The 24,340-nt window shown below is 28.0% G+C and overlaps 2 protein-coding genes across 4 annotated transcripts; one reads left to right on the forward strand and one right to left on the reverse strand.

The window, feature by feature from the left end:
* The first annotated feature begins 452 nt into the window (after nt 1-452).
* Nucleotides 453-16,721, forward strand: LOC112690636 (EF-hand domain-containing protein D2 homolog). The gene is made up of 4 exons (XM_025564681.1): nt 453-989; nt 14,836-14,983; nt 16,054-16,188; nt 16,263-16,721. Exons 1-4 carry the CDS (start codon nt 760-762, stop codon nt 16,392-16,394), a joined length of 645 nt encoding a protein of 214 aa, XP_025420466.1. The 5' UTR covers nt 453-759; the 3' UTR covers nt 16,395-16,721.
* Nucleotides 16,722-17,533: 812 nt separating this feature from the next.
* On the reverse strand, nt 17,534-21,253 carry LOC112690634 (SWI/SNF-related matrix-associated actin-dependent regulator of chromatin subfamily A-like protein 1). Of its 3 annotated transcripts, XM_025564677.1 has the most exons (13): nt 21,124-21,253; nt 20,559-20,933; nt 20,368-20,483; nt 20,193-20,302; nt 20,001-20,135; nt 19,724-19,901; nt 19,491-19,660; nt 19,156-19,317; nt 18,894-19,055; nt 18,322-18,429; nt 18,058-18,232; nt 17,802-17,987; nt 17,599-17,730 (listed from the first exon to the last, which is right to left on the reverse strand). In XM_025564677.1, the coding sequence occupies exons 2-13, from the start codon at nt 20,887-20,889 to the stop codon at nt 17,599-17,601; spliced, it is 1,965 nt and encodes a 654-aa protein (XP_025420462.1). In that variant the 5' UTR covers nt 20,890-20,933; nt 21,124-21,253. The 3 variants fall into 3 exon arrangements, with proteins under 3 accessions (XP_025420463.1, XP_025420462.1, XP_025420464.1); XM_025564678.1 differs by lacking the exon at nt 21,124-21,253 and having other exon boundaries at nt 17,534-17,730; nt 20,559-20,889; XM_025564679.1 differs by lacking the exons at nt 17,599-17,730; nt 21,124-21,253 and having other exon boundaries at nt 17,876-17,987; nt 18,060-18,232; nt 20,559-21,090.
* Between the last annotated feature and the right edge of the window lie 3,087 nt (nt 21,254-24,340).

The following is a 24,340-nucleotide window of genomic DNA, read 5'->3' on the forward strand; positions in this document are numbered from 1 at the left end:
TTTTCAGTTAGACGGTTGAAAAACATTCGGGTACGTTTAACACGGTATTTCCTGGTCGTAGACGACAATAATCGATTATTCATACTGCGGTAGGTGTACAATGCAAACATACTGTTAATACCTGGTTCCGTGTACGTGCTCAACGTTGACGGATGTTTCGCACGCGTACACATCGCAATCGAAATGAACAACGAGGCATTAATTATTATTATAATTATAAAAATGTGTCGTCGGAGGGTCCGCGGGGATGAAACAGCGGCGGGGCACGCATGCGCGACGTATCGACTGGGTGCAAGACGCCCACTACTACCGCCGCCGTCACCGATCGGTATTTTATTATTATAACAATTTTATATCACACGGGCCGGCACGCCGCAGTGCACGCACGCGCAGCACCTGCCGCGCAGCCACCGGCGACCGCGCGAAAACGGCGCTGGGCTGGTGAACGTACGACGTCGATTGCAATACTACGCGAACAACCGTCGGACGCGCAACACCCGCCCGCATTCGACGAACGTACACGATCACGCGCGCGCACCACTACGAAAACGTGCGCAATATTATCAAACATATTCCGTTGATTGCGTTTTGGTACACGATTTAAACATTTTTTCGATTTCGACACCAGTACTTACTGCCGGCGGTGTGTCCGTCCGTGTATGAAAACCGTTGGTTCTACCTCGTCTCGTCAATCCGTAGTCTAGCGAACCCGAGGAGCGGTTAGGTTTCGTTGTCGCATCTCGTCGTCGAACTCAGAACATGGATAACGTTTCGGTTTCATCGGGGTCCTCGTGCACGTCCGGCGGGGCCGCGGACGGCGACGAACTGTCGGCCGTGCTCAACAGACGCCAGAAGATCAACGAGGCGCTGGAGGATGGCAAACCGGTGCCTCCGCACTTCAACAGGCGGCAGAACACGAAAAACGTGTACCTGGAGTTCAAAGAGTTCTCGCGGAAGCAGATCAACGAGTACGAGGCGACGTTCAAGAAGTGAGTTTACGTCGATAATTTTTACGTCGCATTGTAGCGCGTATTTTATTCGTTGTCAATCAATAAATCGTACCACCGGACGTGCCTTAAAGCTGGTGGTGTCTTGCAGTGTTAAGCGCGACGCTATTTATATTTTTCTTATGCGTGGGCGTGTTGCGTGCCCCGGCCGCAGCCCCGAACCTATCGGACAAGGGTGTTGTTGTCACGCTGTCGATAATGATTATCGCGACGTTACGATATACGTAACGCGTGGGGTCCCTCGTCTGGCCGACAGCTGATTTGCATGCGAATTTCAAGTACTCGACGAGTTACAGTGTCACGTCTCTCCCCGTACGTTGCCCGCCCGCGTATCCGGAATAATCTACACACACACACACACACGATTCAGGTCGTTAGTCATCGTTAGTTATCATCACTTATAAATCCGCGTCTAGGTGCGGATGCGCTTGTGCACGTGTGCGCAATATTGCCCGGCGGAACGTTGAAAATAACTCGTATCCGGTTTTCCGGGGCCGACCGATAATCTTCCGAGACGATACGGTAGAGCCGCCAGTGTTGTGTGTTCATGGTTGTGACTGGTTACCGCGTAATATCGCGTCGAACGAACCGAAATCCGTTTCGAACAGACCACGAACGCCGCTCGGCACGCGCTCGTAATTATTACTATTATCATCGCGATTTCTTTACGTGCGCTACGGTCACCGTACACTGCACGGTAACGATTATTATGAGCATTATAGACATGTGATGTTTCACCAACACGGACCGTGCACAACGTGTTCGTTCGGTAGCATGAAATGTGTACCATAATAATGTTGTGTTTGTATATTTTTTTATCGTTATCGACGGCATGCGTCTAGAAAAGGTCATGGGTTTTTTTTTCTTCAGATGTACACATTTTATACTTATACAATATTTGCATGTGTTACATTATTACTGTATTGTGTTCGCGCATGTACGTACACAATACTGAACTGTAGGTGCACCACCATGTAGTTAGGTGAAGCGCAAACTTTCCGTTTATTCATTTAATCCCGGACTGCTATACATTTATCAAGTTTTTCTCTGAGCGACGTGCGTTTTCAGTGAGTTATCAGTTCTAAAATGGTTCATTTGTTTATCATTTTTCGTTAGATTTCGTTAAATTATTATGTAAAAAAAATAGAAACTACGAACATTCGCCAATAGTCTTACAAAACAATTTCTTTATTAGGTTTATATGGCTTAAATTCAGAGTAGAAATATTATTGAATATTTTTATACTTGTATTGTTTAATTAGTAACGGTTTTAATTAACTTTACCAACAAATATGTACATAATATTTGCGTCATTTCGTGTATGTATATAAAAAATCTGTTATCTTATATCGTGAGTTTGAAAAAGTATTTTTTAAGCTATATAAAAATCTTTGCATAGTTTACTTAGCTAACTTAGTTTTTCTTTCTTATATAACAATTTAATTACTGTGTTTGCAATGCATTGAGAAAACGTGTGAATTATGAAATGATGAGTATACAATGTTAGTTTTAAATTAGGTCTTTTAAATTATTTCTCTGTGAAGATATTTATGGTATTTTTATTACTTTCGTTTTGAAATTTATTTATCAAATATCGGCAAACATAAACTCTTATAGTACATATGACATCAAATAATATTGACTCTTACTATAAAAATTAAATTTGAACTTTCTCTCGTTTTTTGTTCGTACGTGTTTGTTTGGTCAAAAACGTCGACGATTGTTGAAAACTGCGGACGGATGTAGAAATTAATCATAAAGTGAATGTTTTGGTTTACGTCAGAAAAAAATTATTTTTTAATGTAGTTTCACTGTGTGTAATATATTTAAATATGAAATGTTAATTCATGTATTCAACAAAAAAAGTATTTTAATAAATATCTATCGATTGACGATTTTATTCAAGATATTTTCTCTTATATATATATATATATATATATATATATATATATATATATTTACTTTGCTATAATAATATGATTAGTGATAGATATTATGCACAAACTTTTTTTTATGATACTTCATCTGTTATAACTCATTTTAAGAAATTTTCCAATTAAATATGTAGTACAATAGTTTGGTATATTTATGATCAATAATTATTAATTAATTAATTATTTTGCATAGTTAAAAATTATTATATATTAGGATTTCTATGTAAATTCATAAAATATACATTTTTGCAGTAAATAGTGTAATATGTTATAAGTATTCTATTTCCATTCTTACGTATCAATACAAAAATAAGAACTATTTGTTATTAGAAGAATTGTAAGAATTCAATGAAATTATTTTTTGTACGAGAGATATTTTCTTTACTACGGATATTGTGCTTTTTTTTTTTTTCATGTTTCTCCATTAAAGAATCATCTCTAATTACAAGTACGTCAGTGCCATATAAATACACGTTTTCATGCGCTCTAGAATTCTGTATAGATGCTTGACTAATATAATATGTCCGTCATTAATGGTTTATTTCATATACGAAACTTTTTACTACGTAATTATCTTGATCGTTAACCAATGCTATAACCGATGGATTACCGCTATTAGAACGTAAATACAAGTGAAGTCATCGGCCTGTTAAAGAAAAAAACTGTATTGAATGTCACTTTTTGTATCGTATATAGTCATGTATATAGAATTGATATGAATTTCGGTCATGGGGTTTATTATGACAATGGCATTTACACATAAGTCTGAGATATTTATCGCAATGAATGCTTATACCGTAAACTATCGATCAGAAAGTATGTTTGTTGATTACTTGTCTCGCTCCTAATGAAGTAAACGATTGATTATAGAATGAACATTTATATTATAGTGTATGTTTAACTAAGTACATTATAAAATCAAAGGAGAAAACACGAAAAAATAAAAAAAATTTAAAGGAGTGCCCTTCGTGTGAAGTCTGCTGGGTTTCAAATTTCAACTATAATCATACTCGTATACACACATATGCCCGTATTATAAAATATGTACACTACACCCACGCAATCGAAAATTTTGTTGTTATTATAATATGCATTTTATTTTTACATAACGCACACACGCACATGTTGACGATATCGTATGTTACGAGAATTTTGTCAATAAACTCTCCTACAACGAATACGCGTGCGACAATAGTCGATAACGCAACATGTCGCAGATTATATTATAATGGGCCGTGTGTACTGAACTCCGTGGAGTCCACGTCATAGACTGAAGTAGTAATGGAGAGGAAAATTCTATCGGACTTGTGTTAGAATACGAACGATAAAATATATGCCGATGCTAAAAATTATCTTCTTTGTTTTGAAATTTAATCACTACCCACTCTATGAGATACGCACCGGGGCACTGAACGATTTCGTGTTTTTTTAACGGTTCAAAGTTCATGTGTCGTACGACGAATGCAGCAGCAACGCGTACGCAAACCATGCATATAGGTAATCAATCGGTCGTAAAATGTTATTATATAAAAGTATCATAATTTGTTTGACGTGATGCGTGAGCGTGGAGAGTTGGTAACCCACAATTTTCCATCGAAAGTAGAAAAAATGGGAAAAATATTATGTCCTAAATAACTCTAAATAATTTTCATCGATTGGAGGTGTTTAAAATGGTAGTTGATGTGTTAAATGTGGTATTACGTAGAAAAATACATTCATACAAGGATGTAGCTATAGGAAATAGTTACTGAGATTCAATCCAATTACCATTATTTTTTAAACCTGTTTTTTTGAGGTATATATTCTATTTTACTAAGAAATTTTTAAATGAATATCACGATAATATTATTACAATTTAATTTACATTGACTCATTTAAAAATATGTTGAAACCCGCCCTGAAGACTAAAAAAAAAACATGAAGAAACAGATTGTCGAGTTTTATTATCACTGAATTTGACTAATTAATCAATTATACTAAATCAATGACTTAATTATTTTTTCGATTTTCGTAAATTTGGTAAATCAGAAATATCTATAATACTGAGTGTTGAACGCCATGTTAATTTTAGATAATGTGCTTAGTATTTTTTATAATTAATATGTCTTGGCAAATTTATTTCCACCATGATCTAATTATTTTCATTAAATAATTGTAATTATGCATTGTGTTTATATATGTCGTTATTTAAAGAGAGACAATTTAAAAACAACCGTAAAAAATGCTTATTTAAACAATATAAATATACAACTATTGCTATTCTAATATTATATTATATTATAATAGACTTTCCGTAGTATGTCTCAACATTTTCAACTGTATTTAATTGTTTGTATTTCAATTATGTATATATTGCTATAGGTATTCATGGTATATTGCAATATATTATTAATTTTTAGATTATCTATATGTAGTACTAACGCATGATATTTATGTATTCCTGGTAGATTTGATTAATATGCATAAATTGTTTGATTTATAAACGTTCAACGATTCTTTAATACATTAGGTATTTAACGTAGTTATTCTCCAAAACGTTACACGTACCCAACTCAAATTTTTGCACATGTAGATTGAAACTTGGACATAAATACGAAATTCTACAGTGGCTGTACCTAATTTACCGTCAAATATGCTGTAGTATTAGTGTCATTTTACGTGGAGTCGTTGAGATGTATAGATTATATTATCTATGTATATGTAATATTTTATATGTATGTTGCAAGCATTAATGTATAATAAATATATTTAGTATTCGTTTACTTCACGTTATAGTAGTTAATGATGCTTAATAACTAATGATAGTTTCCATAAAATCTAAAGGATTACTAACGCGTTACTCACAAAAAATATTATGTATTCATTATTGCGTGCATTAGTGTTTGAGGTTTACTTTTTAGTTTATTAGTCACACATAAATATTTAACGATTTGTCATAACTATTCAATTGATATTGAGGTAGGTATGCACATTTTTAAAACCTACGCATAATTCACGAATATATATTTTTATAAATGTATAATTGTATAAAATGTAATAAATTTTGTACTTGCTTAAAGTTAGTTGTTATTTTTTTCGTTTTGAGTAGGTACAAAATATGTACGTAAACATTATATAATTACTTTTTTCTCATTTGTACGTAAATACTTTATTAATTAATTATAGTTTCACACACTTTTTTGCTTAGGACTTCAAATCGTATTAGAAAAGGTAATAATACATTTTTACTAATTTGTATGTTTTTTGATTTACGCTTCCTATAAAATATTTCACCTCACTGTACACGTATGTGAGTGGACTATATACTTAAATGTTATGTATGTATAAATTAATATTGTATTGAATATGTGCTTGTGTGTGTGTGCTCGCACGTGTATGCGTGCATTGTGCATGGTGCATCACGCGCGATGTTACGAACAATTAGTGAAAGGAAAAACAATGGCTATTAAAAAAAATAACAAAAATAAAAATAGAGTTCGTATGGAAACGCGTAAAATAACATGTCTTCAGGAAATGTTTTTCTCGTGTGTGAAATCGCACGGAACGAATCTCGCCGGAAGGCTCTTTTCGCACGGATTTTGCGGTCAACACGTCCAACTTGTCCTGAAAAACTGCCGATATTAATCAGTTAGATACTGAAATCTATTTTTTTTCAATCATGTAAAATTCAGAAAGTCAGTTTTGAATCACTTAGTTTTCCTAATAATTGGAAAAAATTAATAAAAATTACAAAAAAAAAGAACGGCAATATTTACAGGGAACTAGTTTCCAATACAATTTTTTTTTCGTTACATTAAAATTATAAAGTATTATATATATTTGATATTTGAAATGTTTGTGTTTTCTCAACTGTTTTTTGTGAAATATCGATAAAATAATTCGTGTTCCAACAAAAAAAAAAACCTTGATAATTTAATAAAAATTTGCTTTACAATTTTCTTACTTGTAAAAACAATATTGAAGTGTAGAGCATGTAATTCAATTTTTTTTTTCAAGTGTTAGAATTTTAAACTTTGTTAAAACTTGACAAAAATTACGAATATCTGCTACATATATATAGTTAAACTATTCATAAGTATTTTCATTCAAATAATTATTTTGATACTCAAAGCTTGACAATTTAATACTGGATTTTTCAAGAGTTAAAAATATTTTATGAAACTCGTAAAAATCGGGTTTTTCTGATTTAAAATATTTTGAATAAACGATATTCGTTATTACGATGTTTTTTCTCAAGATATTAATCTTATCGATTTAAACTGGATACTTATATTAGCATTATACGGAGTTATCGAGAAGTTGTACACATCAAAATAAATGTGTATCTAAATAGTATTTTTATCGAATTACTTATACTTTTATTTAGAAATATAAATACAAAAAATATTCTAAATTAATTTATACGTATGCATTATGCGTGTTTTACAATATGTACTTAAAATGGCTACGTTGTTCATTAATACATGCACAAATACGTTTTACCACGTTTGTAGCCACTTTGTGGAGTACTCTAGCATTGATTAAGTTAATCTTAGATCCAGATTTCTTTCTATGAGATAATCTTAAAGGAAGGATTTATAAAAATAAACCACAAATATTGGATGAACTGAAGAGTAACATAAAAACGGAGATTAACTTAATCAATGATAGCGTACTCCACAAACGTGGTAAAACGTTTTCGTGCATGCATTAATGAACAACGTAACCTTTTTTAGTATATATTGTAAAACACGCATAATGCATATGTATAAATTAATTTTAAATATTTTTTGTATTTGTGTTTCTAAATAAAAGTATAAGTAATTTGATAAAAATACTATTTAGATACACATTTATTTTGATGTGTGTGACTTCTCGATCACTCTGTATATATAATTAAAATATATTAATCATACTACTATTATTGAATTAGTGAAATTAAAACCAATGAATTTACTATAAGCAATTTTTTCTTCCTAGAAGTCGTTTTTGTACCCTGATTACGAAATTATAAGGTGTTTATTTTATTTCAGTTATATAAATTATATTTTGATATAGAGGCTGATCGATCCAAACTTCTTTGCTTATGATTTTGTTTTCGAAACTAACAGGATATTGATGTACAAGAGTAATTCACTTATATCAGTCACTCGACTCCTATATCTGGTCTTTTTTTTATTCTAAACCGTTTTTTCTGTAAGATTATTTACGTTAACCAGCTGTTTAACTTTTAGATGTAAATAAAATTGTAGTTGACCTATACAAAATTACTATTCTTCAGTACCTAATCTTAAGTTATTCTGTGAATAGTATGCATAGTTGTTCGTTTGCATTAAAAACAATGAATAAAGGAGAATTGAAGGTTAACTTAAAAAACAAAACATTATTGTAATTATTTTAAAATTATTTCTGGGTTGAGAGCGAGTTTCCTGTTAATTGTTTTTTATTTGAATAATCTTATTCGGAATATATATATATATATAAATTCGTTGATTTTTACGTTGGGCTTATGAATGAAATTATTTTAGAAGATAAATTACTCTTCCAGTTTCTTGTGTAGGATTGTAAAACACTGAAACTAATAGTGCTGATATAATCTGTTATAATTTTTTTTCATACATAAATGTATTAACATAGGTGTGTACTACGAGTATATCCAATATTCATGTGTGAATTACTAATGTTTCTCTTATGAATGGGATATTTATAGTAATATATGCACAGAGTTTCCTACGGATTTTTTTGTTGAAACGATTCGTATTCTTTATCTTTATCTATAATATAATAGATATATAGATATCTCTCCATCTCTCGCTTTACGTACCTTTATATGTACGTAATACATAAATTTAATTTAATTGCATTTTCTGTGTATATAATCCATACAATTTCCTCCAATTTTATTTCAAATCATGTTACACAATTAATGTAACAGAAAAAAAAATCTTGCCATCTTAGTATGTATAAATATAGTAATTTATGTAAGTATTGATAATTATATGAAATTGTTCTGATTGAATTATTCAACTACTTAATCATACAATGTATAGAAATATACATTATTAGTCATAAAAATGCTTGAATATTCTTCATGTTATTCCAATTTAAAAATATTTTTTTTTATTTATTGAGAAACTTTTGTTTAATTTGTCTGTTCAAAATAAAACATACGATATTTTATAGTATACCACAATCAAGGCCGGATTAAGCACCTATTGGGCCCCGGGGCTGAAATTTTATATGAGCCCTTTTGACAAAACATGCTTTACAAGGCTACTCGTTACGCTCGCAGAACGATACATTTTTTTTAACTATTTCACAAATTGTCAATTGCATTATAAAATTATAAAATGAATACGAGGTATATACAATTTATGTCTATAAAACTACTAATTTTAGTATGATAAAAAATGTGTATCGGCTTAAAATTGTTTGGGCCCCTTTCACTTGGATATTCGAGAGGACCCCGGGGTTGCCGCCCCGACTATACCCCCCCTCGTAATTCGGCCTTGACTACAATATATTATAAATTTAATGTACAATATTTCAAATGGCGTAATTTAAAAACAATATATATATGTCATTGCTCTTTTATCCTCCATTTTAAACCATGGCGATGCATTTTTGTGGAATGATTATATCGCTTCGTTAAATTATATAATATAGACTTAAAAATAGTAATATAATTATAAATTACAATTTGTTGACTATTTATTATCAAATAAATATTCACATATGTTAAATAAATATACACCATATTGCCTAATAGATTCATGCTAGAATAATAATAATGAGGAAGTGCTTAAATAAATTATTTAATATTTATTTTATCTAAAAATGTTTTTGAATGTCTGAAAATTATTATGAGCTGTATTTCGTATATAATTAATTGCATCATATTAATGTTACTTACGATTGTGGTATATTATATATTAGTTTTCATTATGTGCAATATTGTAATTATAATAATTATTAGGACTAAATTTAAGCATGTATTTAATGATTAAATGTATATATTTAAATTTTATTGCATTATTATAATAAAAGAATTGTAATCATTTTTAAATTAATAGTTGATTTGTCTTTCTATCTCATTTTAAATTTAACTAAACTTTGCCAGATAAGTATTTTTATGGTATTTATTATGTTCTCACACTTAACAATAAGCATAATATGAATAGAAATTTGCAATCATTTACTATTGTAGCATTGTTCATATACATTGTATGTATTTGAAACGTATGTTTTTACATTTCAAAAATAAACGTGATTTAACATGCAAACAAAACACGAATACATAATAGATAAAAAACTGATATACAAATATATATTATTTGTAAGTATTAAATTTCGAAGTAATCTTAAAGGCATGATATTTACGAATGAGATTTATATTTATTGTTAAAAAAAAATTGAATAATAGAAACATTAATTACTTTTTAGAGTATAAAATTTTAATCTGTTTTATTTTCTAAATTAATAAATATTTAAAGTCTGAATCTTATTTAAGTAATTGTTTCGTTAAGACATTGATAAAGTTGTAGTGGTTATTGTATTCGTAAAGTTTTTTTAAAACAAAATTTCTAAGTATTATACATTTTAACATTTTATATTGGGTTAAATAATTATAACATAGACACTCCTTATGAGTTGTATATTATGTTCTATCTATGATCTTGAAATTTGGTTTTATTTTTTTTTTTTTTTTACATTAATAATTAGTTCTTTAATTAGTTCCTTGGAATACGTACATCCAAGTGTGGAGTAATAGAAAATAAAGAAGGAGAAATAATTTATGAGAAGGAGCCGGTTGCAGATAGACGGAAAGAATACATAGAAGCACTGTACAATGAAAAAGAACGGGTTGTTACAGATTTAGAAATGACAAATGACAGTGAACAAGATGAAGAGTATGTAAAATATCCGGTATTAAGAGTAGAATTTGACGAAGCATTAAGAGACTTAAAACTAAAGAAAGCAGCGGGAATAGATGAGTTCCAAGCCGAACTTTGGAAGAAAGCAGGAGAAAACATTTTGAATGAATTATGTAAACTCATTAAAGATATTTAAAGAACGGCGGATATACCCACAGACTTTGTAGAGAGTTTAATTATTCACATACCAAAGAAAACATCAGCTTTAAAGTGTGAACAATATCGAACCATCAGCTTGCTATCGCATGCCTCAAAGATTTTTACAAAAATTATGTATAAGAGAATGGAAAGGAAGTTAGAAGAGATATTGGTTATAAGATTAATAATGGAGAAAAGAATACGGAAAGATAAGTCAACGATTATTGCTTTTGTTGATATTGATAAGGCATTCGACAATGTTAACTGGGAAATAATGTTTAAAATAATGAAAAGAGTCGGATATATAATCGTGGAAAGAAAACTGCTTTACCAACTGTATAAAAAATGGGAGATATTCAAAGAGTCCAAAATAAAGAAGGGTGTTAGACAGGGATGTACATTATCACCTTTAATATTTAATGCCTACATTCAAGAGGCTATAGATACTATAAGAGAGAGGATACAGTTAGGAATAAAGGTAAATGGTTATAGAATAGACATGTTGAGATTCGCAGATGACATTGCAATAATAGCGGAGAACGAAAAAAGATCTAAAAAAGATTTTAGAAACATTGGAACAGGTGATGGAAAAAGAATTACATATGAAAATTAACACAAAGAAAACGAAAGTATTAGTTTGTAGTAGATACAACATAAGATCAAGAATAAAATTAAAGGATGGTGAAACTATAGAACAAGTAGAAGACTTCATATATTTGGGTAGCACAATAAACTCAGATGGGAGATCCAAAAAGGAAATTATAAAGAGAATATGCCAAGGTAAAGTGGCATTTAATAAGAAAAGAAATCTTTTTATTTAAAAAAAACATTGATCTTAATATCAGAAAGAATCTGCTAAAAACAAAGTACATCTGGAACATAATGTTATATGGATGTGAAACATGGACTATTGCAAGAGAAGAAATGAGAAGAATAGAATAGAATAGAAGCATTCGAAATGTGATGCTACAGGAGGATGGAAAAGATAAATTGGACCGATAAAGTCACTAATGAAGAAGTTTTAGAAAGGGTATCTGAGAAGAAATCAATGTGAAAGAGTATACAAAAAAGGTAAAATGAATTAATAACACGACGGGCTGCTATTACTAATTTTAGGAGTAATAGATGGAAAAAATCATAGAGGACGACCAAGATTACAATATATAAGTCAGTTATTAGAAGATCAAGGATGTAATTCTTATCAAGAGTTGAAGAGAAAAGCTAGTGATAGAGAATCATGGAAGTTGCTGCAAACCAATCATTAGATTGAATACTGCAAGAGAGAGAGAGAATTAGCGTATTTATTTGTACTTTAGACGATATTAAATATAACACATTTGTACCCATCGTTAGACTATGGTACACCATAATTTCTTATTATTGGTGCTGTATACATGTATTTATTATTTACATTTCTGCATTTCACTATTTACATTACATGTATATTATTATTTGTATACATATTTTATACAATAATTGTTAATTGTGTATTTAATTTATTTCGAGTAAGTACTTACTATTAATACTTATTGAACGTAATTTTTAATGAAGACCATTTATTAAAGATATTTAAAATAAATGACACATTGATTTCTTTGAAATTTTAAACGTTACTGAACTATGGGATGAGAAGCATTGGGCCTAGGTGGATCATTGTAAGTTCTGATATTAATTAGCCTTTCTACCAGGGTTGCTTGTTAGTTCAATCAAAAAAATTAATGCTTTCTAAAAAATCATAATCATATATGAAGACATAAGACGGTTGTTTACATCAATGTTTGCGATCAATGATTTTACGTTATTGAAATTTATTCGTAACATAAATAATCCGTTGATTTTGTTAATTAGTATTTTTGAAAATGCTATTTTTTTTTATAAAATATGATAAATAATTTAAATAAAATGTATTTATTTTCGAAGTATTTATTTAATTTGCATTTATTTTTTTTCTATTTTCTATGTAATATTTGAAATGCCTCGAACGTGTTAAAATATCATAAGATAAATAATTGAATACCTACATATAATCGTACTACATAAATTAAAAATGCAAAAAAAAAATGTAAAATATATTTTTTACTCAGAACAAGTTATGTGATATAAATTTTATGTTGTCTACATTTTAATATTTATAATTATACACATTTTGTATTCAAATTCATACCTTAGTAACTAATAATAATATTAGTAATAATTTATATTATCTGATTAATTTTGGTAAAGTATTTATATACATATAGTATTTGTCGTATAATTAAAATTAAGTTATAATTTTATAGGACTTTTAAATTAATGATTTTATTTTTTCAACTTTTATTCAGAGACTTTCAAACTTAAAATATAGTATTATTATTATATTATTACTGGTTCATTTATTTATTTGTAACGTAAGTAACAAATATGTAATGTATGTTACTTAATTTTAATTTTATTTTCTGATGATATTATATATAGTATATAATATCTATAGGTATTTAAATTTGAGCTAGTCAGGGAGTGAGTATGTAGAATTTTTTTACTGTCGGTTGCGCGTGACTGATAAAACCAGACGAATGCATTGAAAACAAGAACATTTTACATATTATAATATTCCCGTTTTCGAAATCGAACAATGAACACAGAGAAATGTATTTTTCGTAGCTAGACTGTTAAATAGAAAAAACGAATTACTAATAAAAAAAATTAAAAAAAATTCGAGACGGACGTTCCATTTATTCAATTAAGATAATCTCTTATTATATAATTTAATGTACATTTATTATTTGAATAGTAGTTAGGCAACTAGTATATAAATGGCACAGTTTATTAATAAATAATATAATATACGTTATGATAATTTATGTTTGTATGAAATATTGAAATTAACTGTTTGATTTATCTAGAAAAATATTTTGTCTGATGGGTCGGAACGATATATTATATTATATTTAATGTGTCATTTTTTGACGTCATTGCGTATAGTATTATCAATTATGAAAAAAACATTAAAAATCTAGTGAGTACAAGTTATATAACTTGGATGTAAATAATAGTATCATATATTTAGCTACGGGGCAAATTAATTCCCGAAATTAAATTTCGAAAAGTATCTTCATTTTATTTATTTTTTCTATTCCTATATAGTATTTTTTGTTTTTTACGTTGTTAAAAAGTATCTACATAAAAATGTTCTAGATTTGGAACGCTTGTTTTTTGTTAACCGTCTCATTATGTTATTGAATCAATTGTTAACTGCTATATGCGTCTCGCCTTATATTTATATATATATATATATATATATGTCTAAAAAAAAATTAATATTTTATCTATTTATGTTTGAGGTAAGTTTTCAAACTGTATGCGGCATTTAATAAGTATTTAATGAAAATGCTTACGAATGGGCGATTCGTTCATAAATTGTTTGCTATTTGTTGATTAAAATTTTTAGACAATTTTTGGATACGATATTTTAAAGTCAATTATTCGAGAGAATCATTCATTCTAGTCGATCAAAATTAATAAGGAGTATTATAACTTAAAATTGAAAAAAATACGAAATTATGCGTTGTATAATATAATTATAGTTTCATATTATAATCTACTGCACATATAAGTGCCTTATAAAAAATTATAAAATTATTTATACATTGTATAGTGTATACACATAAAACTATCTTCATAACTAGATTGCATACATTTTCTAATAAGGGCGGGCGATTGAAAAAGCTTGAGCTCGAAAGCTTCAAATTACTTAACTCGAAGATGGTGATATAATTTTGGAACATTTTTAAAAAAGACATAATTTGTCTTTTAGACGTCTTGTGTCTGATATTTTATATTATAACGTAATATTTTTTCTTTCAGATTCGACACGGGCAAAGATGGATACTTAGACTTAGGAGAATTGAAGCGTATGATGGAAAAGCTGGGTGTTCCGCAGACTCATTTGGCGCTCAAAGCAATGATCAAAGAGGTAGACGAGGATGGTGACGACAAGATTAGTTTTAGAGAAGTGCGTACATCAACATAATATCTATTAATTATTAACTACAAAAAATTTCTAGGCGCAACTATGGATACTTTTGCAAACCTCATTATTAGACCCACCAGTAATACATGTAATACATGCGCAGCTTAAGTTCGTTATGATTGATACATTTTAATAGTAATCTAACCTGATCACCCGCATGTTATTCTACGCGACTATATAAGAAATCCTGTTTACTCTATTAGACACGTCTATGATGGCAAACAACAATATTTCTGTATAGTTAAAAGAAAACATATTACGTGTATAAAAATATATACAAAGCATTAGGTTAAATTCAAGCCTATACATACTATACCATACTAGTGTACCCATATGAATTTCTCTTTCACGAACAAAATATTTCTATACGTTAATTAATATCGTTTTCTCCGTACAATATTTCCATTATTAATTAATCATTTCAGTTTTTGCTTGAAATAATAAAAATGGAAAAACATATTTTTTGTTCGAAAGTAATAAAATCAAAAGCAAAAATGTTCCAAACACTAATACATAACATTTTCTATACAGAAGCCATATTATTCAATTCTATAAACGTTAACATTTTACGACGTTTACTTTGATAGCATATAATATGATTTATCACATCAACCGTAAGCTGTATACGATGATATATTATTTAATTGTGGGCTTTTGTATGGGTACGTGTTTACCGTGGTATAGTTCGTATATGAAAATCTTAAAAAGTATGCCGCGTTTTTTAATCAATTCTTAAAGGTTGGGTTTATATGTTGGCTAACCTACGTATGAAATATTGAGTCACTGACGGTAAACAGAAACAATGTATATGTTATGATTATGGAATACATTATTAAATAAAATTGGCTTAATATAGGTATTTGTAATACGAAAATATAACAGTGAAACGAGAGAAATATGTCTAAACATTTCTACTTACAGTCTATACCAAAACCTTGTGTTGGTACAAGGGATAGATAAAAATTAATTTAACTTTCGAATGTAAACACTTATACTAAAAGAGAAGTTGTAACGAATTTATTTTCTAAACAATTGTTTTTTTCGTATTGTAGTTTTTGTTGATCTACCGCAAATCATATGATGGTTCGTTACCAGAGGACTGTGGTCTAAATGAGTTGGCTCGATTGACGGAAATAAATGTGGACGAAGTTGGTGTAATCGGCGCTAAAGAATTTTTTGAGGCCAAAGTAATGAAAAAAAAACTTGCAATTGTGTAAATTTTAAACTATTAGGCTAAAACGCTTGTTGGATTTGTTTGCAGATCGAGTATCAAGGCATTGCGAATCGGTTCGAGTATGAACTACGACAAGAGATGGAGGAGAAAAAACGGTTAGAGGACGAAATGTCTAAACGGAAAATCGCGTTTAAAGAAAAGAGTGCTATTTTTCAATGATGTCCCAGAAAAATCACTGCTCCCCGTTTTATTTCCTATTTACCTGCCCTCGTTGCGACAAGTGTTAGAATTTTGTTCGGTACTTATTTTTGATGTACTACAGATTTTACCATAAAAATTATTTTATACTAGTAATTATTTATTATTTAAAATCCATTATTAAACATAATGTACATCAATTGTTTCCCGAACTATACCTGTAGGATAATTGTTAATTTTGTTTTTTTTCTACCATATAATTGTATAATTTTGTTTATTGTAAATGTTTCTACTACCTATACAATTTTTGCCTAACTGAATTTTAATAAAATGTAAAATATGTAAGTATGTTAATTGCATTATTTAAAAATATCATTCAATACTTTTTGTAATAAATAGCACATGAAGCGAAATTTTTGATTTTGGAGTGTGTTATACATACATTCTTATCGCATTAAATATTATATGTAATAATATTTAGTTAAATGAATATTAAGAAAAAAAAAATGTATGGAAGTATTGCATAATGATTGGATTATTACTTACTTAATTATTTATTTACTCATAAGTACCAGATTGTACTGACTTAAATGAATTGATGGCTAAAGTATACTAATAATACTATAACTACTACAGTTATTGTTTTTAAACAACTGTAGATATACCTAAACATATTTTTTATATTGTATTGTTATTTTTATAATAGCGCGGTATAGTAAAATGCATTAATTTTCAAAATCTTAGTTATAAAATTAATTTTAAATAAAAAAAATATTATGATTCAAATTAAAATAAATAAAACGAAGCTTAAAATGTTCATATTAAATTGAAAATTTCAATATCAACTTTAGTAAATGTAACATAATTACTTTTCTTTAACTTGCCTATTTTTTTTTTTTTATTATAAAATGTAAACAAATAAAAAACATGACAAATTTTCATGTATTGTTGATAGTATAATGAAGTATGGTTGAATCATAAACCTATTTTATTTGTTTATATATATATATATATATATATATATATATATATATATAATAAATAATTAAATCTAATAGGTACAATTTTATTTTTTTAAACAAAATTAAATCTTTAATAAAATCAATTATTAATTTTATAAACTTAATATGTTCATTTTTAGGTATACATTCTAAACACAATGATATAATTAAATATTTATTTTAATTTTAATTAAAACATTATTTAAAGAAAATAAATGTATAACTTAACATTTTCGAGGACGTTTGCAATCTGATTCTTCTACTTCGTCCAAAAATTTCAAATCATTTTCATCTAGTTCAACATTATCATCCAAGTAATCAAGAATACTTAATTGATTTGACTTAGCAGAACAATTCTAATAAATAAAATAACATAATAAATATATGTTATTTTGCAAAAAAAAAAAAAATATGCAAAAATAGTTACTATAACTGTGGTGCTGTCATCTTTAAAATTGTCTTTACTAAGACCAGCTTTGTTTAAAACATTCAATTTAGTCTGAATCATTGGCCAAAGACTATCATCAGCAGTATTTTTTGCCAAAAGGTATTGAATAGTCACTGTTTCAGCTTGACCAATACGATGTGCTCGGTCTTCAGCTTGAGTTAAAATCTGAAATGTTAATATTTTAAATAATTTATGAGTTCTGTATGTATGTGACAGTATAATGAATTATTTTTACACCAGGATTCCAATAAAGTTCTGCAAATATAACTAGTTTTGCTGCAGTTAATGTAATACCAGAGTTTGCAGCACAAATTGAAAGAACAGCTACTCTATACCTATCATCATTTTGGAATTGATCACATACAAATTTTCTTTCTTCGGATGATGTTCTTCCATCAATTCGAATATAACTAAAAAAATAAATATATTAATAAAAAAAAAAAAAAAAAAAAATTATCAAACATAAAAAATGAAAGCAAGTGCTTAGAGTTTTACTCACTAAGTTCTATTATTTTCAAGTACTTCACTTATACCATCCATAACTTTCTTATGATGAGCGAATACTAAAAATTTATTTCCTTCTTTCAGTGTATTTAAGATGTAATCACTAAAATGAAATTTTTTTATTAAACTTTTTTAAAATAATAAAAGTATCAAAAGAAAATTTACTCAACAGCAATTTAAATTTTTCATTATAAAAATTCTTTAAATGTAGTTAAGTTATTTCAATAATTAAGATAATATATATTTACACTTTTTTTTTTTAGTAAATCATTATTTTGTATAGACGTTAAAACACAATGAAAAACTTAAATAAAATATTTTCATATAATATTTTTGTGATAGATTTTTAAATTTATTTCTATAATACGATCATACTTTATAAATACACTCCACTTAGTATTATATCTGTATCATTAATCAGTGGGTAAAAAAACAATTGTTTGTACAAAATAATGGTAATTTCTAGTTAAATTATAAAATACAAATGTTAATATTTAAATATTTGTTCAGAAAATTAATCCTATAACTTTTATCTATTCTTTAATCATATAGAGTTGAAACACTTACCAAATTGCAGGTAATTTAGCATCACCAGTTTGTTGGAAATATTGTAACAAAGCTCCACGAACTTCCATTGCTTTTAGAGACTTATCATTCATCATACTTTCTAAATTATCCATATTTTGACTGCGAGATTTAATATTTTCTGCTTTTAGTATCACTGCATTTCTACAATTTATAATTTTATATAAATACTATAGTAAAGTTGAATTAATGATTTATAGACTGGATACCTTTTTTAAATATATATATAAAAAAAAAAAAATACCTAATTTTTTGAGGCAATTGTTTTAATACATCGCTTTTTAGACGACGAATCATAAATTGAGTTTCAAGTATTATTTTCAATTCTTCCATATTTGAAGAACCAGAAAAATCCCATCCGTATATTGTTTCTTGACCATTACAGTAACGTTTACCATATTCAATCCTAAATTAACATTAATTTATAAATTTTGATTAAAAATGATTAACTATTGGTATGGAGTACTTTAATGTACTTTTATTTTATTTGATTTCAGCTTATTTTTTCTTAACACCCAAAATTTTTAAACTAACTAGAAAATAATGTTAAATACAATTAAACTACTTTTTTAAACTTACGGGGTCATAAAATTATTTCGAGTTATTGCTTTGATTTGTGTATAAAGTTCAATTGGCCTTGATAATGCTGGAGTACCACTCAATAAAATACATCGACTACTTTTCATTGCTAGAGAAAGTGCAACTTTTGTTCTGGCTGATTTTTCACTCTTTAAACTATGACTTTCATCCTAAAAAATAAATTGATTACTTAAAGAATATATTTTATTTTAGATATTTTATGTAAATCTCACAAGTATAATAATTCCGAATTTAAAACTTAAAAGCATATCTTTTTTTTTAGTCATCATGTCATATGATGTAATAACCACAGTTGGATCAATAAATTGTTCATTAGATTTAGATAATACATATATTCCAGTTACAGGTATATTTGGCATTTTTAATCGAATTTCTTCTTCCCAAGTGTATCTAATAAAAATTATAGTTATATGTTAAGAATTAATAGATCCATAATAATAACTATAATAACCATAATTTAACAACTAGTGTGACTATTCATGTTCTTACCTCATACTCGAGGGGCAAACTATAAGTAAAGGGAAATCATTTAAGTAATATTTTACAATTCCTATGGCTTGTATGGTCTTTCCTAAGCCCATGTCATCTGCAATAATACAACGACCTTTTTTTGACACTCCAAATCTAAATACAATAAACTTAAAATAATTTCGTATTAGAAAAAATATTAAAAATACTGACTGGATTCCTATTTTTTGAAAGGGAAAAAGCTTCCCAAGCCAATCATTACCAATACAACTCAGGTCTATTTTTGATAAATCTGTTTCAATACGTTCACTAGTTTTGAACATCTGAAAAAAATTTAATATTTATTAATTGAGACAAATAAAATTATACAAAATTAAAAAAAAAATACTTTTAAAATAAAATGTGGTAACTTTTCAATTGTAACATTAGGTTCAAGTGGTTTTATACTTATCATAAGCTGATCATGATCCTTTATGAGGAATGACCATTTTGATACTTCAGGTTCTAAAATATATCAAATATATTTAAAATATTTTTTTTTAATACATTTTATATAAAATTATAACAAAGTTGACTTACTATAATTTTTACTTTGAATTGTTTTAAAAATATCAATTAGTTGTTTATGATAGGCAACATGTACAATGAACCGATCTTTTGATATAAGTTCACATTTACCATGAATCGGTTTAGTATTTAGGTTCTGTGGTGTATTATTGTAATTTATGTGCACAGTTTTTCTAATTGGAGATTGTAAGACCAATCCAGTATTAGATAATGTGCATTGATTATTATTATTTTTGGTTGACACAGGTATACTCTTTTGAGAAAACTTTGCTGCTAATTTTGCTTGTGCAACTTTTTTTTTTTCTTCAATCATTTTACGTTGCTCTTCAGTTAAACTCGACATGATAATTGTTTTTTTCCTAAATTACTACAAATATTGTAACAATTCTGCAAAAACAATGTGATTATATACTATATTATTAAGAAAATTAATTTTAGGATTAATAGAATTAAATTAAGTTTTATTTATCGATTTAAAAGTGTAAAACATTTAAAAAGTTTTAACTTGTTAGGTTAAACGAATCAGATGAATAAAAATAATAAGAGTTAGAACTTAAAATTAAAAATATACACCAACATAATATGATTATTCAGTATTTTCAGTAATCCCGTAATTAAGCAGAAAAATAATAAAAATAACGAATTTCCGTTTTGCAATTACGGGAAATAACATGATTTTCCCTCCAATCAATTGACCATACAACATTATCACGCAAAAGTATCAAGTGATAACCACCACAAAACTTAGAGCGGCTGATAACAATAATGACACCTAATGATAACTGAAATGCTCACCAGTGTTGTCCGAAAGAGAATGTTAGAACGAGATGACACATACAATGGTGTTTCTATCTTTGTCTTGCACATGGCTTTAATATCTTAATAACATATTTTACCACGATATTATTTTAGTTTTGTTCTTAAAAATTAAGGTTTTAATTCATAACTCAAGCATATGAAATAGCAACTTCATTTATAGTAATATAATAATTATTAAAATAAAAAATATAGTGTTTATAATATTATTCATAACAGTGGTGGTTCGTGCTATGGGGCACATGGGCACGTGCCCCACCTACAAAATTGAAAGAAATAAAAAGAATTTAAAATTGAATGGCTATTGGTGTTTATTCTAACTATCATAATATAGTAGGTAATTGGCATAGGCAGTACTACGGGAGAGGCAAGGTAGGCAGCTGCCTCTCCCTGCGAGTTATTATTCTCTCTATACATTTCAAATATTGGTTGGTAACCCCTCATATTACATGCTTATTTAGAGTCTGCATGGTTGTAAGCACGATTAAAGATAACATCTTATCTTTAACCGTGGTTGTAAGTAATAATATTATTACCTACAACCGTGGGAGCCATCCATGTAAATATGCTGATAAAATTTTTTGCGTCAACATTTTCAATATTATTATAATTTATTTTTTATCTTTGACAAATCATTAACCAATATTAGGTATTACTTTATTATTATCTGTATCACAAACGTTTTGTATGATTTTATACTTTGATTTGAAGTGTGTATTTTATTTAGTTTATTTCTTGAGTTTTTTGGATAATATTAATTATAATAAAAGTTATGAACACAAACCAAAGTAAAAAAAATAAAAACATTTTACGACTATTTCATACAAGAATCATCATAGGCGGCTTGCCGGTGTGCCGGGTGTGCATCCTAATGTGAATAATGCGAATAAAAAAATTAAGTAATTACAATTGAGAATATATGTGCATACACATTAATTAAATTTTAGTTTTTTTGTAAGTAATATAGTAAGTGTTCAGAATAAGTCTGAAATAATAATTACGTGTATATTTTACCAATCGTTATTTTACATAATTAACGAAGCCTTTATTTTTAGAATTTAAATCATAACACGGTCTACACGTACGTGTTTATAGCCTCCCCTTAATATTTTGAAAAAATAACCAAAAAATGACACACTCAAATGAAATAAGTTAAAATAGTTATCAATAGATTACTTTTTTTATAATATTGCTAGTCTAAAGATTTAGACAAAATAGTGTTAATATTTTACTTATGTGAAGTCACTTTTGGTATGTTCAAAAATACACATATTTATATATGTATCTAGTCACTTTAGGCATATTGGCACTGCAATATTTAGGCTTCCAATTATTCGTATCAAGAATGTTAAAATTATCGTAGAAATATGTTAGGTATTTGAGCCTCTATTTGATTAATACTTAATATAATACTCGATAAATCAAATACAATACACAACTCAACATTTATGAATGCAAATAAATTATTATTTGTAATTATAAAATAAATAAATAAAATACATAGCGTTAAACGTTATACTTAACTGTAAACGGTGATTAACAACAGGCCTGTACACTGACTATGGAGTTAGTTAAAAAATCCGATAATTCAATTTTTTTAAGTTGGTCATTTTTTTATTAGGTATTGATTATGGATTTAAGAATGAATAAATTTAAAAAAAAATGAGGATGCTTAAATTAAACTAGAGGGGAATTTTTATGGCACCCCCCACTGTAAATTGTCTATAACTCGGGAACGGGGTTGGAACAAACGACGAAATTTTCGGAACAAACAAGAACAAACGAATGCCCCGGATCCGGTTCCAAAATTCAAAGGAGGGGGGGGGGTGCCAGAGAAATGCACATCAATATTGAATGCATTACGTTTAGATTTAATTTCATCAGATATAATTTTGAATTCATTACCTGCATTTTTTTACTATAATTAATAGTCTAAAATTTAGACTATGATTAGGTTAGATCAGTCTCTAGTCAGACTCTAAATAATGATACGTTTACTAGCTTATAACTTCAAAAATATACGCAAAAGGAGGAAGGGAATGTAAGCAGTGATGTAGTGTTAAAAATATAAGTGGATATACGCCAAATTCTGTCAAAAATAAAATAATTTTTTTTTCGCCTTCCACACCCCTCTAAGATTTCTTAAAAATATAATTTCTCAATCATCAATTATGAACTATACAATATTATTTATTTTTAATGTAATATAACTCAGTGTTCTATATTGATTTAGGTAGTTTAAATGTTGTGCTTGATAAAATGTTACAGCCATGTCACACACATTACAACTAACATTTTCATTTTTATTTATAGCAACTATAAATTATAAGATATTGCATGATTATTGCACTTATTGCAAAATTATTTTCAAATGATACTTAATATATGACGAATTAACGAAGATAATACAATACAATTAACTTGAAATACCATTGTAAAATTGTAAATTGACAAATGTTAATATATTTTTAAAATAAATAAAGAAACTAAAGATTGGTTATACGCATGTACACGACCGTGAACCCACGAACTTGGTTTTTTTTATTGGGTACACGCATATTTTGAAAAAATGGAAGTAGGTACACGTCGTGTACCCCCGTGTACCCTCCACTACACCGCTGAGTGTAAGTACCTTTTTTGAAGTAAAACACCTCTGGCTATGCAATGCTTATAAAATGTAATGACGCAGGAATAAAGATTTACCATCTCATAGATAAACCGTAAATTCTGTTTATTTAATATTGAAAACAATGATCTCATATAAATGTCAAGCTTCTATTATATCAGCGGGTTTCAACCTTTTTTTCTTCTGTACTCTTAAGCTTAAAATTTTGCTAGATTGTAACCCTTATTATACCTCTTAACCTTTTTTTCACAAAACTACTCTAAAAATGCTTAAACACAAAAATAACAATACTATAATGTAATAATGTATATTATATTTTATAATAAGACACACTAAATAGATATTAATTATT

Source organism: Sipha flava, unplaced genomic scaffold (assembly GCF_003268045.1).
Source record: "Sipha flava isolate LNK unplaced genomic scaffold, YSA_version1 51367_pilon_pilon, whole genome shotgun sequence".
NCBI lineage: Eukaryota > Metazoa > Arthropoda > Insecta > Hemiptera > Aphididae > Sipha > Sipha flava.